Here is a 13269-nt window from a genome sequence, read left to right as displayed (position 1 = left end):
TTTATAAAAGTCAAAGAGCAAGATGAACATAAGAACATAAGAAATAGGAACAGGAGTAGGCCATATGGCCCCTCGAGCCTGCTCCGCCATTCAATAAGATCATGGCTGATCTGATCATGGACTCAGCTCCACTTCCCCGCCCGCTCCCCATCACCCCTTAGCCCTTATCGTCTAAGAAACTGTCTATTTCTGTCTTAAATTTATTCAATGTCCCAGCTTCCACAGCTCTCTGAGGCAGCAAATTCCACAGATTTACAACTCTGACAGAAGAAATTTCTCCTCATCTCTGTTTTAAATGGATGGTCCCTTATTCTAAGATTATGCCCTCTAGTTCTAGTCTCCCCCATCAGTGGAAACATCCTCTCTGCATCCATCTTGTCAAGCCCCCTCATAATCTTATATGTTTCGATAAGATCACCTCTCATTCTTCTGAATTGCAATGAGTGGAGGCCCAACTTACTCAACCTTTCCTCATAAGTCAACCCCCTCTTCCTCGAAATCAACCTAATGAACCTTCTCTGAACTGCCTCCAAAGCAAGTATATCCTTTTGTAAATATGGAAAACATAACTGCACACAGTGGCCTCCAGGTGTGGCCTCACCAAGACCTAATGTAGCTGTAGCAAGACTTCCCTGCTTTTATACTCCATCCCCTTTGCAATAAAAGCCAAGATACCATTGGCCTTCCTGATCACTTGCTGTACTTGTATACTATTCTTTTGTGTTTCATTCACATGTACCTCCAGGTCCCGCTGTACTGCGGCACTTTGCAATCTTTCTCCATTGAAGTAATAACTTCCTCTGTGAAGGTAATAGGGCAAGGCAGCGGTGGGGGAAATGATAACCAAAGTGTGACAGGAAGGGACAGAATGTATAAAAATCAGAGTGTATCAGAAAGTGTGGTCAAAGCAGGACAAAATGGAAAAATCATAGACTCATAGTAACACAGAAATTTACAGCACGGAAGGAGGCCATTTTGGTGCATCGAGTCTGTGCCAGCCAACCAAGAGCTCTCCAGCCTAATCCCACTTTCCAGCTCTTGGTTCGTAGCCCTGTAGGTTACGGCACTTTAAGTGCACACCCAAGAATGTTTTAAATTTGGTGAGGGTTCCTGTCTCTACCACCCTTTCAGGCAGTTCCAGACCACCACTACCCTCTGGGTGAAGAAATTTCCACTCATATCTTCCCAAAACCTCCCCCCAATTACAGGCAACTCTCGATTATCCGTACACAGATCCAACGGAGAACCCGCTTCAACGGCACACGTCCGACCACACGCCCGACCCAGCCGGATTTGTTTTTCCACTGAAGTCTGATACTGCCCGTTTTATTGACCATTCCCCCCCCCAACCCTGCCCCCCACAAACCCCCCCAACCCCCCTCCCCACCTCCCGTTCCCCCCGCACCCAAGTTGAATTTTATTGACTTGTGTTTATCTCATCTTTGCACATCTGAAACCGTGTGCTTATCGGGGATATTTTAACTCTTGGCCAGAGTGTAAGTCAGACAATGCGTGGTCGAACGGCTGTTACACATCTCTCCCGATTTTCGGACACCAGAAGCGATCCTGTTTGCACTCTCGCCAAAGTTTAAATGAAATGCATTGAAATGTTAAAGGAATATTTCTTAATAGTAGTCAACGGGACAGGAATGGGGCCGTTGCTGTTTCTGTTGTGTTGCTAAATAAACATGCATGGCTCGGGTGGGGACCCTGCATGCTGGCACCGTCCGGCTTGTCTGTGCTCTTTCTCCGCCGATCGATGATGGTCTCACTTTTTCATAAAATGCATTTACAGAGATACACATCTATACAAGTTGATAACACCAGTCATAACATGTTGGTTGTGCAGAAAGGAAATAAGAAAGAAAAAAGATTGCAGGAAGCAAGCAAGACTGATAGAAAATGTACTCTATTGTACTCGTCCGAGCAGCAAAATCGTTCACCCGGAATAGCCCGATCCCCGAGTGCCCCGGATAATCGAGAGTTGCCTGTAATTTAAACCTATGCCACTTGGCTGTTGACCCTCTGCCAAGGGAAACAGGTCCTTCCTATCCACTCTGTCCAGGCCTCTCATAATTTTATACACCTCAATCAGGCCTCCCCTTAACACCCTTTCCAAAGAAAACAGACCCTGCATCTCCAATCTTTCCTCTTGGCCAAAAAGACAAAATGAAAAGCTTTTTATCTGAATGCACGCAGCATTCGTAAGAAGATAGATGAGTTAACGGCGCAAATAAATGTAAATGGGTATGATTTGATAGCCATTACAGAGACAAGGTTGCAAGGTGACCAAGGCTGGGAACTGAATATTCAGGTGTATTTGACAATTGAGAAGGATAGACTGAAAGGAAAAGGAGATGGGGTAGCTCCATTAATAAAGGATGAGTTCAGTGCAGTAGAGATAAATTATATTGGCTCAGAAGATCAAGATATAGAATCAGTTTGGGTGGAGATAAGAAATAATAAGGGGAAGAAGTCACTGGTGGGGGTAGTCTATAGACACCCTAACAGTAGCTACATTGTTGGATGGAGTATAATTCAAGAAATAATGGAGGCTTGTAAGAAAGGTATGGCAATAATCATGGATAATTTTAATCTTCACATTGATTGGACAAATCAAATTGAGGAAGAGTTCACAGAGTTTACCCGGGATGGTTTCCTTGAACAATACCTTGCGGAAACAACCAGGGAGCAGGCTATCTTAGATCTGGTACTGTGTAATGAGGCAGGATTAATAAGTGGTCTCCTAGTAAAGGATCCTCTAGGAAAGAGTAATCATATCATGATTGAATTTCAAATTCAGTTGGAGGATGAGAAAGTCAGATCTCAAACCAGTGTCGTAAATAAAGGTGATTAGAAAGGTATGAAAGCAGAGTTGGCTAACGTGGACTGGGAAAATAGATTAAAATGTAAGACATTTATAAGTAGTGGCAGATAATTTAGGAGATATTTCATAACTCTCAACAAAAATATATTCCAGTGAGAAGGAAAGACTTTACCAGAAGGGAGAACCATCCATGGCTTATTAAGGAAGTAAAGGATGGTATTAAATTGAAAACAATGGCATACAAAGTTGTCAAGATTAGTGGGAGGCCAGAGGATTGGGAATTTTGAAAAAAACAGCAAAGGACGACTTAAAAAGTAATAAAGAGAGGGAAGATAGATTATGAGAGTAAATAGCAAGAAATATAAAAACAGAAAATAAGTCCCCCTCAGCTTTCGACCTGAATCACATTCTTCCCCCATCCCCACTGTGCTCTCCGTGCTATTTAACCTCCCCGTCCCCGAATTCCTGAACTGCTCTCATCATTGAGGTCCTGATCTCCTCTCCCCGCCAAATTTCAGAACCCACTTCCTTCGCTCCAATCCTCTCTCCTCCCCTTAAATCCTCTACCCTCTCTCTCTCTCCCTCTCTCTCTCCCACTCTACCATTCTCTCTCCCCTCTCTCTCTCCTCCCCTCTCTCTCTCCCTACACCCATCTCTCTTCCCTCTCTCTCTACATCCCTCTCTCTCTTCACTCCCCTCTTCCTGTCTCCCCTTCTCTCTTCCTCTCACTCTCCCTCCCTCTCTCTCTCCCTCTCTCTACCCTTCCCCACTCTCTCCATCTGTCCCTCTCTATCTCTCCCCCTCTCTCTCTCCCCATCTCCCTCTCCCTATCTTTACCCTCTCTCGCTCCCTTTTGCCCTATCACTCTTCGCTCCCCCCTCTCGCTCTCTCTTTCTCCCTCTCCCCCTCCCCCTCTCTCTCTCTTCCACCGACATCCCCCCATCCTGCCCCTGTTATGTATGTAAACATTACCAATGTGTAAGACTTGCCACCAGGGGGCGCACCTCTAGGAGACCCAAGTTGCTGGCACTGTGTTAGCCAAGGAGGGGAATAGAGTGTTTGTTGTCAAACTTTTGAATGGACAAAATTGCAGTTCACTGACAACCAAGAACAGTTTAAAGAGGACATTACCAGCAATGATCCAAACACACACCCAACCAGCAATCGACCTTGTGGTCAACCAAGAGGATGAACCCACCATGCCCAACAGTCCAATCAGACCAGCCACACCGCAGTGCAGCAATGATCTGACCGACTCACCCATGCCAGGACTTCAACTCAGGTGATCAACCCAGGAGTGCAGAGCCCCGGATCGCCTCAGCTTGTAAATAACTTGTATCTTAGACTTTGGGGGGGTAATGATGTTATATATGTAAACATTACCAATGTGTAAGACTTACCACCAGGGGGCGCACCTGTGGGAGACCCAATGGCCATCTGCACACTCGTGAAAAGTAGGTATAAAAGGCAGTCTACCATACTGCTTTCTCATTCTGGAGTTACATTAAAGAGACCAAGGTCACAACAGTTTGAGCGTACAATATGCAGTCTTGTGGAGTTATTCTGAATATAACAGCCCCTAACAGATCCAATGACCTTCTCCTTCTCTCTCACTTACCCTCTCTCTCTCTCTCTCTGTCTTTCAGCCGCTGCCCCCACCTTGCCCCTGGCCACCAACGGATACAGCGACCTTCTCCTTGAGGAGTGAAGTAAAAAACGGCCCACAGTGCAGGCCGCAACGATTGGGTACTGTGCTTTCGCGGTTTCGGTTAACAGCGTGCATGTACAGAAGGGGATCGAGTGCACATTGGGATACCGCGAGCATGCACAGAAGGCCACAAAGACGTTCGTCAGATACTCCTGGTGACTGAATGTAGCAGATTAAGGGCTGATCTAATTGATGAGTTTAACATGATCAAAGGAGTTGATTGGTTAGATAGAGAGAAAGTAATTGCACTGGAGGGTGAAGTCGTGAACAATGCACTTAGGGGCGGCTTCAATGGAATACAATATTAAATAACATGGATAAGATCAGCCCAGAGACTAAGCCAATGAATGTAAATGGAAATTGGTGAAAAGTAAACATGGAACAGAAATTAAAAACCTTTTGTTCAAAAAGAGTTTTTGAAATTGTCTACAAAGTAAACTAACAGAGACAAAAACACAATTCGATATCCTGATCAGACAATTAATGTACCAGATGGATGAGTTCCAGGTGAATTGATTCTACTCCCATTTCTTGTGCAATGCAAACTGACCATTTTGCCTTACCTCAAACAAGTGCTTGCAAGTATAGTCATAACCAGACCATGCAAGTCCCAACACGAGCTTTCTGGATTCAATACCCAGATTGATATAAGTGGACAGACCTAAATGGGCAAAAAACAACAATGAGGTTCTGAGATTAACATTGATATAGGGCAGGTCGACCTTGAACCTAAACATCTTATTGAATCTGCTGGGGGCTGTTATGTTCAGAGGAAGGACATTCTTGCTATTGAGGGAGTGCAGCGAAGGTTCACCAGACTGATTCCCGGGATGGTGGGACTGACCTATCAAGAAAGACTGGATCAACTGGGCTTGTATTCACTGGAGTTCAGAAGAATGAGAGGGGACCTCATAGAAACGTTTAAAATTCTGACGGGTTTAGACAGGTTAGATGCAGGAAGAATGTTCCCAATGTTGGGGAAGTCCAGAACCAGCGGTCACAGTCTAAGGATAAGGGGTAAGCCATTTAGGACCGAGAGGAGGAGAAACTTCTTCACCCAGAGAGTGGTGAACCTGTGGAATTCTCTACCACAGAAAGTTGTTGAGGCCAATTCACTAAATATATTCAAAAGGGAGTTAGATGAAGTCCTTACTACTAGGGAGATCAAGGGGTATGGCGAGAAAGCAGGAATGGGGTACTGAAGTTGTATGTTCAGCCATGAACTCATTGAATGGCGGTGCAGGCTAGAAGGGCCGAATGGCCTGCTCCTGCACCTATTTTCTATGTTTCTATGTTTCTATTGTACATACCTGATACAACCTGGTGATAAGGAGCATTTGACATTGCAAAACACTCGTTCATCGTTTGATCATGCATATTATAGGATCTCACAAACAAAAAGTCACAATGTTTTGCAATTGTAGCAAAGTCATAGCATTGGCCCTCTATGCAGTTTGGAGCCCAAGGCACAGTAAATGTGATCTAAAGGCCAAAGAATAACACAAAGAAGTTAATTAGTTGCACTTTAGGTTAACAAAATATTAATCATGTTGAAAACCTCATCGTTCCCCCAACTCCTTCCTCCAATTTTTCTGTCAATTTTCTCTCCTCCTCTCCTAAATGCGGCAAGTTGTGAGCAAATTGCAATTGCAAAACTACCGGCCACGCTCCAATACCTGATCAAAGTGAAGTAAGAAATTGTGAATTGGAAGAAATAACTTGAGACCAAGATGTCCCTTCAGACTGGTGTTAGAATAAAGGATTCATTCCCTGGTTCAATAGCCAAGCGACTTGAACAGCGTGAACATCAATAACTGATAACAGGCAGCTCCAAACATCTGAAGGCCAAGAATGGAATGTCTGACTCCAACCTTGGGAGGATGTGAAGAGGGGGGTTTCACCCAAGAGTTGAGACAAAGAATCCGACATATCATAGGTTAAATGGTCCTGTCCGTATCCTACACCAGGTCCATCCCTAAAAAGAATATTAAAGAAAGACCCAGTGTAGTGTAGGAGAGGCGTGAGTTCGTGGCCCAGGAGAGACAAGGTGCCCAGGGGCAGCACGGGCCAGCCCACATTGCGATATGTGTGCGTACTAGGTCCGTGCAGCAGAGCTGGTCTCCAGTCATCTTGGGTAATCCTTGCCACTGGACCAAGACCTCTGTCAAGCCCGTGTGGTGGCTGGGGTGCAATGGCCACCACACATTAAAAAAATCCACGCACAGGCATCTTCCACCCTTCAACATGTAGTTCGGGACCTGGAATATTAGGTCCTTCATTGAAACACCTGTGAACTCATCCATTTTTGGCGTGGAAGCAAGTCATCCTCGCTTCGAGGGACGGCCTATGAAGATTTATCCTGTCCTTCAGTATTGTTCCAATAATTTTCCCACCACTGAGGTTAGGCTGACTGGCCTGCAATTACTTGGCCTGTCCCTTTCTCCCTTCTTAAACATAGGTACCACATTAGCAGTCCTCCCGTCCTCTGTCACCACACCTGAAGCCGGGGGAAGGATTGGAAAACGATCGTCAAAGCCTCTGCAATTTGTTCTTTGGAGACCATCCGATCAGCTGCCTCTGCCACTTCCCTTCCTTCCCCTGACCCACCGGGCCAAATTTCCTCTGAGGTTCCCCCCTGCCCTAGCCCTGAATTCACATCTCTCCCCAGTTTCTCTCTGATAGCCCCTCTTGACCCCTCCATGCTCATATTGTACATGAGCCCCACTTCCTGCTCCTTTGACCCTATTCCCACTAAACTGCTGATCACCTAACTTCCCTTTCCTCTCCAAATTCCTTAAGCGTGTTGTCGCCTCCAAAACCTTGTTTGAATCCCTTCAATCTGGTTACTCCCCCGCCACAGGACCGAAATAGCTCACATCAAAGTCATAAATGACATCCTTTGTGACTGTGACAAAGGCAAACTATCCCTCCTCATCCTTCTCGACCTGTCTGCAGCCTGTGACACGGTTGACCATTCCACCCTCCTCCAATGCCTCTCTGTCACCGTCCAGCTGGGTGGGACATTCGCCTGGTTCCATTTTATCTATCTAATCATAGTCAGAAAATCACCTGCAATGGTTTCTCTTCCCACTCCCACATCATTTCCTCTGGTGTCCCCCAAGGATCTATCCTTGACCTTCCTATTTCTCATTTATAAGCTGCCCCTCGGCGACATCTTCCGAAAACACGCCATCAGTTTCCACATGTACGCTGATTACACCCAGCTCTACCTGACCACCACCTCTCTCGACCCTTCCATGGTCTGTAAATTGTCAGACTGCTTGTGCGACATCCAGTACTGGATGAGAAGAAATGTTCTCCAGTTAAATATTGGTAAGAACTAAGGCATTGTCTTTGGTCCCTGCTGCAAACTACGTTCCCTAGCCACCGACTCCATCCCTCTCCCTAGCATGTGTCCGAGGCTGAACCAGAATGTTCACAACCTAGGTGTCATATTTGATCCTGAACTCAGCTTCCGGCCACATATCCACAGCATAACTTCAATCGCCTATTTCCACCTCCGTAACATCGCTTATCTCCGCCCCTGCCTCAGCTCATCTGCTGCTGAAACCCTCATCCATGCCTTTGTTACCTCTAGACTTGATTACTCCAAGGCACTCCTGGATGGCCTCCCACATTCTACCCTACGTAAACTAGAGGTCATCAAAAACACGGCAGCCCGTATCCTAAGTCGCACCAAGTCCCACTCACCCATCACCCCTGTGCTCGCTGACCTAAATTGTCCCCCGGTTAAGCAATGCCTTGATTTCAAAATTCTCATCCTTGTTTACTATTCTCTCCATGTCCTCACCCCTCCCTATCTCTGCAATCTTCTTCAGGCACACCCCCCCGAGATGTCTGTGCTCCTCAAATTCAGCCCTCTTGAGCAACCCTGATTATAATCCAAGCTAACCTCTCCCCCTCTCTCCACTCTTTCCTCCTTCAGAACGCTCCTTAAAACTTAACTCTTTGACCAAGCTTTTGGTCATCTGCTGTAATTTCTTCTTACGTGGCTTGGTGTCAAATTTATTTGTTTTTTCTTATAACACTGCTGTGAAGTACCTTGGGATATTTTACTACGTTAAAGACGCTATATAAATACAAGTTGTTGTTGTTTACCTGAGATCCAGGTATTTCACGGTGGAAGATTTGTGCGGTATTGCGAATCAGCTCAATTAGTCCGGTATGATACATTGATTGATCTGATAAACTTTGCTGGTAATTCAAAGAGATTCCATCCATAAATTGCCTTTTTGCCACCTGTATTTGTTCATTCATCCAAGCTGCTCGCTTTGCAGGGCTGCGTAAAAGCGGTTGTGTTATACGTCCTAATGAAGAAAGAAGAAACAACTGACATCTTTACAGCATCATTTGTAGAACATCGAGCCCAAGGCATTTTACAGGACAGAAGTGCAACAAGTAGTAAGTAGGAGAGGAAGATTTAGCTGGAACTTGCATTTACATAGTGCCTTTCACATCCTCAGGATGTCCTTAAGTGACTCAGAGCCAAATAATTATGTTTGAAGTGAAATCACTGTTGTATAAGCAGAGGTGGTCGCTAATTTGTACCCAATTAATGAACCATAAATAGGAAATGAACATAAAAGGTAATTCTAAAGTCTTCTATAGGCATATAAATAGTAAACTGATAGTAAGAGGAGGGGTGGGGGCATTTAGGGATCCAAAAGGAGACCTACGCATGGAGGCAGAAGGTATGGCTGAGTTACTAAATGAATACAGTGCATCTGTCCAAGGAACAAGATGCTGCCATAGACATAATGAAAGAGGGGGTAAAAGAGATAATGAATGGGATATAAATTGATTAAGATGAGGTACTAGAAAGGCTAGCTGTACGTAAAGTAAATAAGTCACCAGGATGGGATGGGATGGATGCTAGAACACTGAGGGAAGTGAAGGAAGAAATCGCAGAGGTATTAGTCATAATCTTCCAACCCTCCTTAGAAATTGGGTTGGAGCTCCAGGACTGGAGAATTGCAAATGATACACCCTTGTTCAAAAAAGGGTGTAATGATAAAGCCAGCAACTATAGGGCAGTCAGTTTAACCTTGGTACTGGGGAAGATTTGAGAAACAATAATCAGAGACAAAATTAACAGTCACTTGGACAAGTGTTGATTAATTAAGTAAAGCCTGCGTGGATTTGTTGAAAACAAATTATGTTTAACCAACTTGATCGAGTTTTTTTGATGAGGGCAATGCTGATCAGGCCAACATCCCCAGCATCGAAGCACTGACCACACTCGACCAGCTCCAATGGGCGGGCCACATTGTTCGCATGCCTGACACAAGATTCCCAAAGCAAGCACTTTACCCCGAACTCCTACACAGCAAGTGAGCCCAAGATGGGCAGAGGAAACATTTCAAGGACATATTCAAAGCATCCTTGATAAAATGCAACATCCCCAACGACATTTGGGAGTCCCTGGCCAAAGGCCACCCTTGGTGGAGGAGGTGTATCCGGGAGGGCGCTAAGCGCCTCGAGTCTCATCACCGAGAGCATGCAGAAAACAGGCACAGGCAGCGGAAGGAGCGTGCGACAAACCAGCCTCCCCACCCACCCTTTCCTTCAACCTGTGACAGAAACTGTGGTTCCCATATTGGACTGTTCAGTCACCTAAGAACTCACTTTTAGAGTGGAAGCAAGTCTTCCTTGCTTTCGAGGGACTGCCTATGCTGATGCTGTTGATGTGGTGTACACAGATTTCTAAAAAGCGTGTGACAAAGTGCCACATAATAGGCTTGTGAGCAAAGTTGAAACCCATGGAATAAAAGGGAAGTGGCAGTATGGATATGAAATTGGCTAAGAGTCAGGAAACAGAGAGTAGTGGTGAACATTTGTTTAGTGAACTGGACGTTAAGGTATACAGTGGTGTTCCCTTGGCGTCGGTTCTAGGACCACTGCTTTTTTTATATATATATTAACGACTTGGATGTGGGTGTACGGGGCACAATTCCAAAATTTGAAGATGATACAAAACTTGGAAGTATAGTGAACAGTGTGGAGACTAAAGATAGACTTCAAGATGACATAGGCAGGCTGGTGGAATGGACGGACACGTGTCAGATGAAATTTAAAGCAGAAAGGTGTGAAGTGATTCTTTTTGTCAAAAGAATGAGGAGAGGAAATACAAACTAAATGGTACAATCCTAAAGGGGGTGCATGAACAGAGAGATCTAGGGGTATATGTGCATAATTTGTTGAAGGTTGAAAAGGCAGTTAGAAAAGCTTACAGGATACTGAGCTTCCTGAATAGAGGCGTAGAGTTCAAAAGCGTGGAGATTATGATCTACCTGTATAAATCACTAGTTCGGCCCCAACTTAAGTATTGTGTCCAATTCAGGGTAACATACTTTAGGAAGGATGTGAAGGCCTTAGAGAGGGTGCAGAAAAGATTTATGAGAATAATTCCAGGAATGAGGGACTCCAGTTACGTGGATAGACTGGAAAAACTGGAGCTGTTCTCCTTTGAGCAGAGAAGATTGAGAGGAGATTTATTAAAGATGTTCAAAATCATGAGAGGTCTAGACTGAATAGATACAGAGAAACTGTTCCCACTGGCAGAAGGGTCGAGAACCAGAGAACACAGATTTTAGGTGAATGGCAAAATAATCAAAAGTGACATAGCTGAGGTGGTCTTGCAGAGAGCCGGCATGGGGTCGACGGGCTGAATGGCCTTTCATGTTGTAATCATTCTATCATTCTATGATACTATCAAATGGCCAGATAATGTTGATTGAGGAATAAATGTTGCCAAGGACACCACGAGAACTGACCATTATCCTTCGAATTGTGACAATGGGGTATTTTACATTCACCTGAATAGGCAAGTGGAGCCTTTGTTTAATGTATCATCTGAAACACAGCAGCTCTGGAAATGCAGCCCTCTCTCAGTACTGCCCAAATGTGTCAAGTCCTGAAGAACAGCAAAACCTCCTGAGCCAGAGGAGAGCGAGAGAGTTCTGCCACGGAGCCAGGCAGACACTTGAGGGAAGTAACCAAAAGCACAGTCAATGAGCTAGGTTTTAAGGGGGCTTGCGAAGATAGAGAAATACCAAGGCACAGAGGTTCAGATAGCGTTGAAGTCAATAACAGCTGAAGTCTCTGCCATTGATGGTGCATGAGGAGAAATCTCAGTCGGCCAGAGACAGTAGAGTGTAACGTGTGTGCTGGGCCAAGGCTCGGGACACAATTGGGGAGGGCTTTCATTTAACTGCATCCTAATTTCAGAATACGTGGCATACTGCTGCAGTGCCAGGGAATAAATGTACCAACTATCTATTTATAAGACTTTAAAATCCACGTATGTCCTTTCAGCTTTCTATTCAAAGTTCTGTGTCAACGATTTACCAATTTACCAATTTACCAATTCTAATGTGTTCAAATCTAGTAATGCCTGTCCTGTCATCTTATTAACAGGAGTTTGCACATAATCCTAGAATTAGAGAAGTTCATGCCAGAGAAGGAGACCATTTGGCCCATCATGTCTGTGCCTGCCGAAAAAGACCAGCTCTTGGCCCATAGCCTTGTAGGTTATGGCACTTCAAGCGAATATCTAAGTACTTTGTAAATGTGATGAAGGTTTCTGCCTCTACCATCCTTTCAGGCAGTGAGTTCCAGACCCCCACCACTCTCTGGCTGAAGACGTTTCTCTTCAATTCCCCTCTAATCATTCTACCAATTAATTTAAATCTATGCTCCCTGGTTATTGATCTCTCTGCTAAGGGAAATAGGTCCTTCCCACGCACTCTATCTCGAGCCCTCAAGCGATGACAGCGACAGAGGATACATACCGGGCGGCCTGCCGCTAGCGGGGCACGAGTTAAAAGGGAGGTGGTGGGTGGGTCAATTAAAATTATCCAATTGTCTTGTGCAGCCCTTTGCCACTTTGGACGTGGGTCCACACCGTGATTGGTCATTCAGGCATTCTGTTTGAGTGCCGGGCTATTAGCGTGGGGCTCCTGCAACCCGGTGTTCAAGGTAGGACTATTTTTTTACTGCAGACTTTGCAGCTTTGGTCCTTCTCTTTACTTTAGAGATGAGCCCCACCTACATGGCAGAGCTATGCGGCCCAGTGCATGTGCCCCAATACTGCCCCAAAAAGCAAGTGGAGTGCTGGATTTAATGCTCCACTTCCTTTCGGGGGCGGTAACCCCAATTTAGAGAGCGGGTCGGGACTTCTGTGCTCGCTGCAAAATATCCTGCCGAGCGAGTGTTCCGCCGCCAAACGGGGCGGTAATCAATTTTTAGCCCTTGATCTACCAATATATCGTTGTGGTTTTGTCGGTGATAAAATTAGTTACCTATCAGGAGAACTCGAACGTCATTTGCATGAGCGCGACACAAAATCTCAGGGTCATACGCTCTCACGGGTATAATAGTCGTGACCTTAGACCAGTCATAATGCTTCCAATCCTTTCCACCAATATCAAAGACAACAACCTAGTACAAAAATAAAGCTGTCAACCGCTGTTTAAAAATATAGATTTTCCCAATCAATATAACTGTCCCCAGGCTGTGTGATCAGGGAGGGCTGGTGAACACATCTATCCTGCAGGTTATATTGGTGGTGCTCTTGTTGCTGTCACACTGCCCACTTAGTAACATTACTCTGGAGTAAATGCTAACCTCATCAGCTACATAAGTTACATAGTCATTTGCCACCAATGTTTTGTTTTCAAAGATATGATAAGTTATATGCAGTTTAATCATGGCC

General features: G+C 45.1%; 1 protein-coding gene across 1 annotated transcript in view; it reads right to left on the bottom strand.

Annotated features, from left to right (window-relative positions):
- Positions 1–13269, bottom strand: part of LOC139268372 (di-N-acetylchitobiase-like) — a 41758-nt gene that overhangs the window by 23245 nt on the left and 5244 nt on the right. Inside the window, exons 3-4 of the mRNA XM_070886442.1 lie at positions 12857–12995; positions 8655–8863 (exon numbers count right to left, since the gene is read on the bottom strand). Of these exons, the coding sequence (XP_070742543.1) occupies positions 8655–8863; positions 12857–12995 (348 nt within the window). The remainder of the gene's footprint in view (positions 1–8654; positions 8864–12856; positions 12996–13269) is intronic.

This window comes from Pristiophorus japonicus, chromosome 8 (assembly GCF_044704955.1).
Source record: "Pristiophorus japonicus isolate sPriJap1 chromosome 8, sPriJap1.hap1, whole genome shotgun sequence".
NCBI classification, from domain to species: Eukaryota; Metazoa; Chordata; class Chondrichthyes; family Pristiophoridae; genus Pristiophorus; species Pristiophorus japonicus.
The sequence above is the reverse complement of the archived record's forward strand: the minus strand, read 5'-3'. Positions and strand labels throughout refer to the sequence as shown.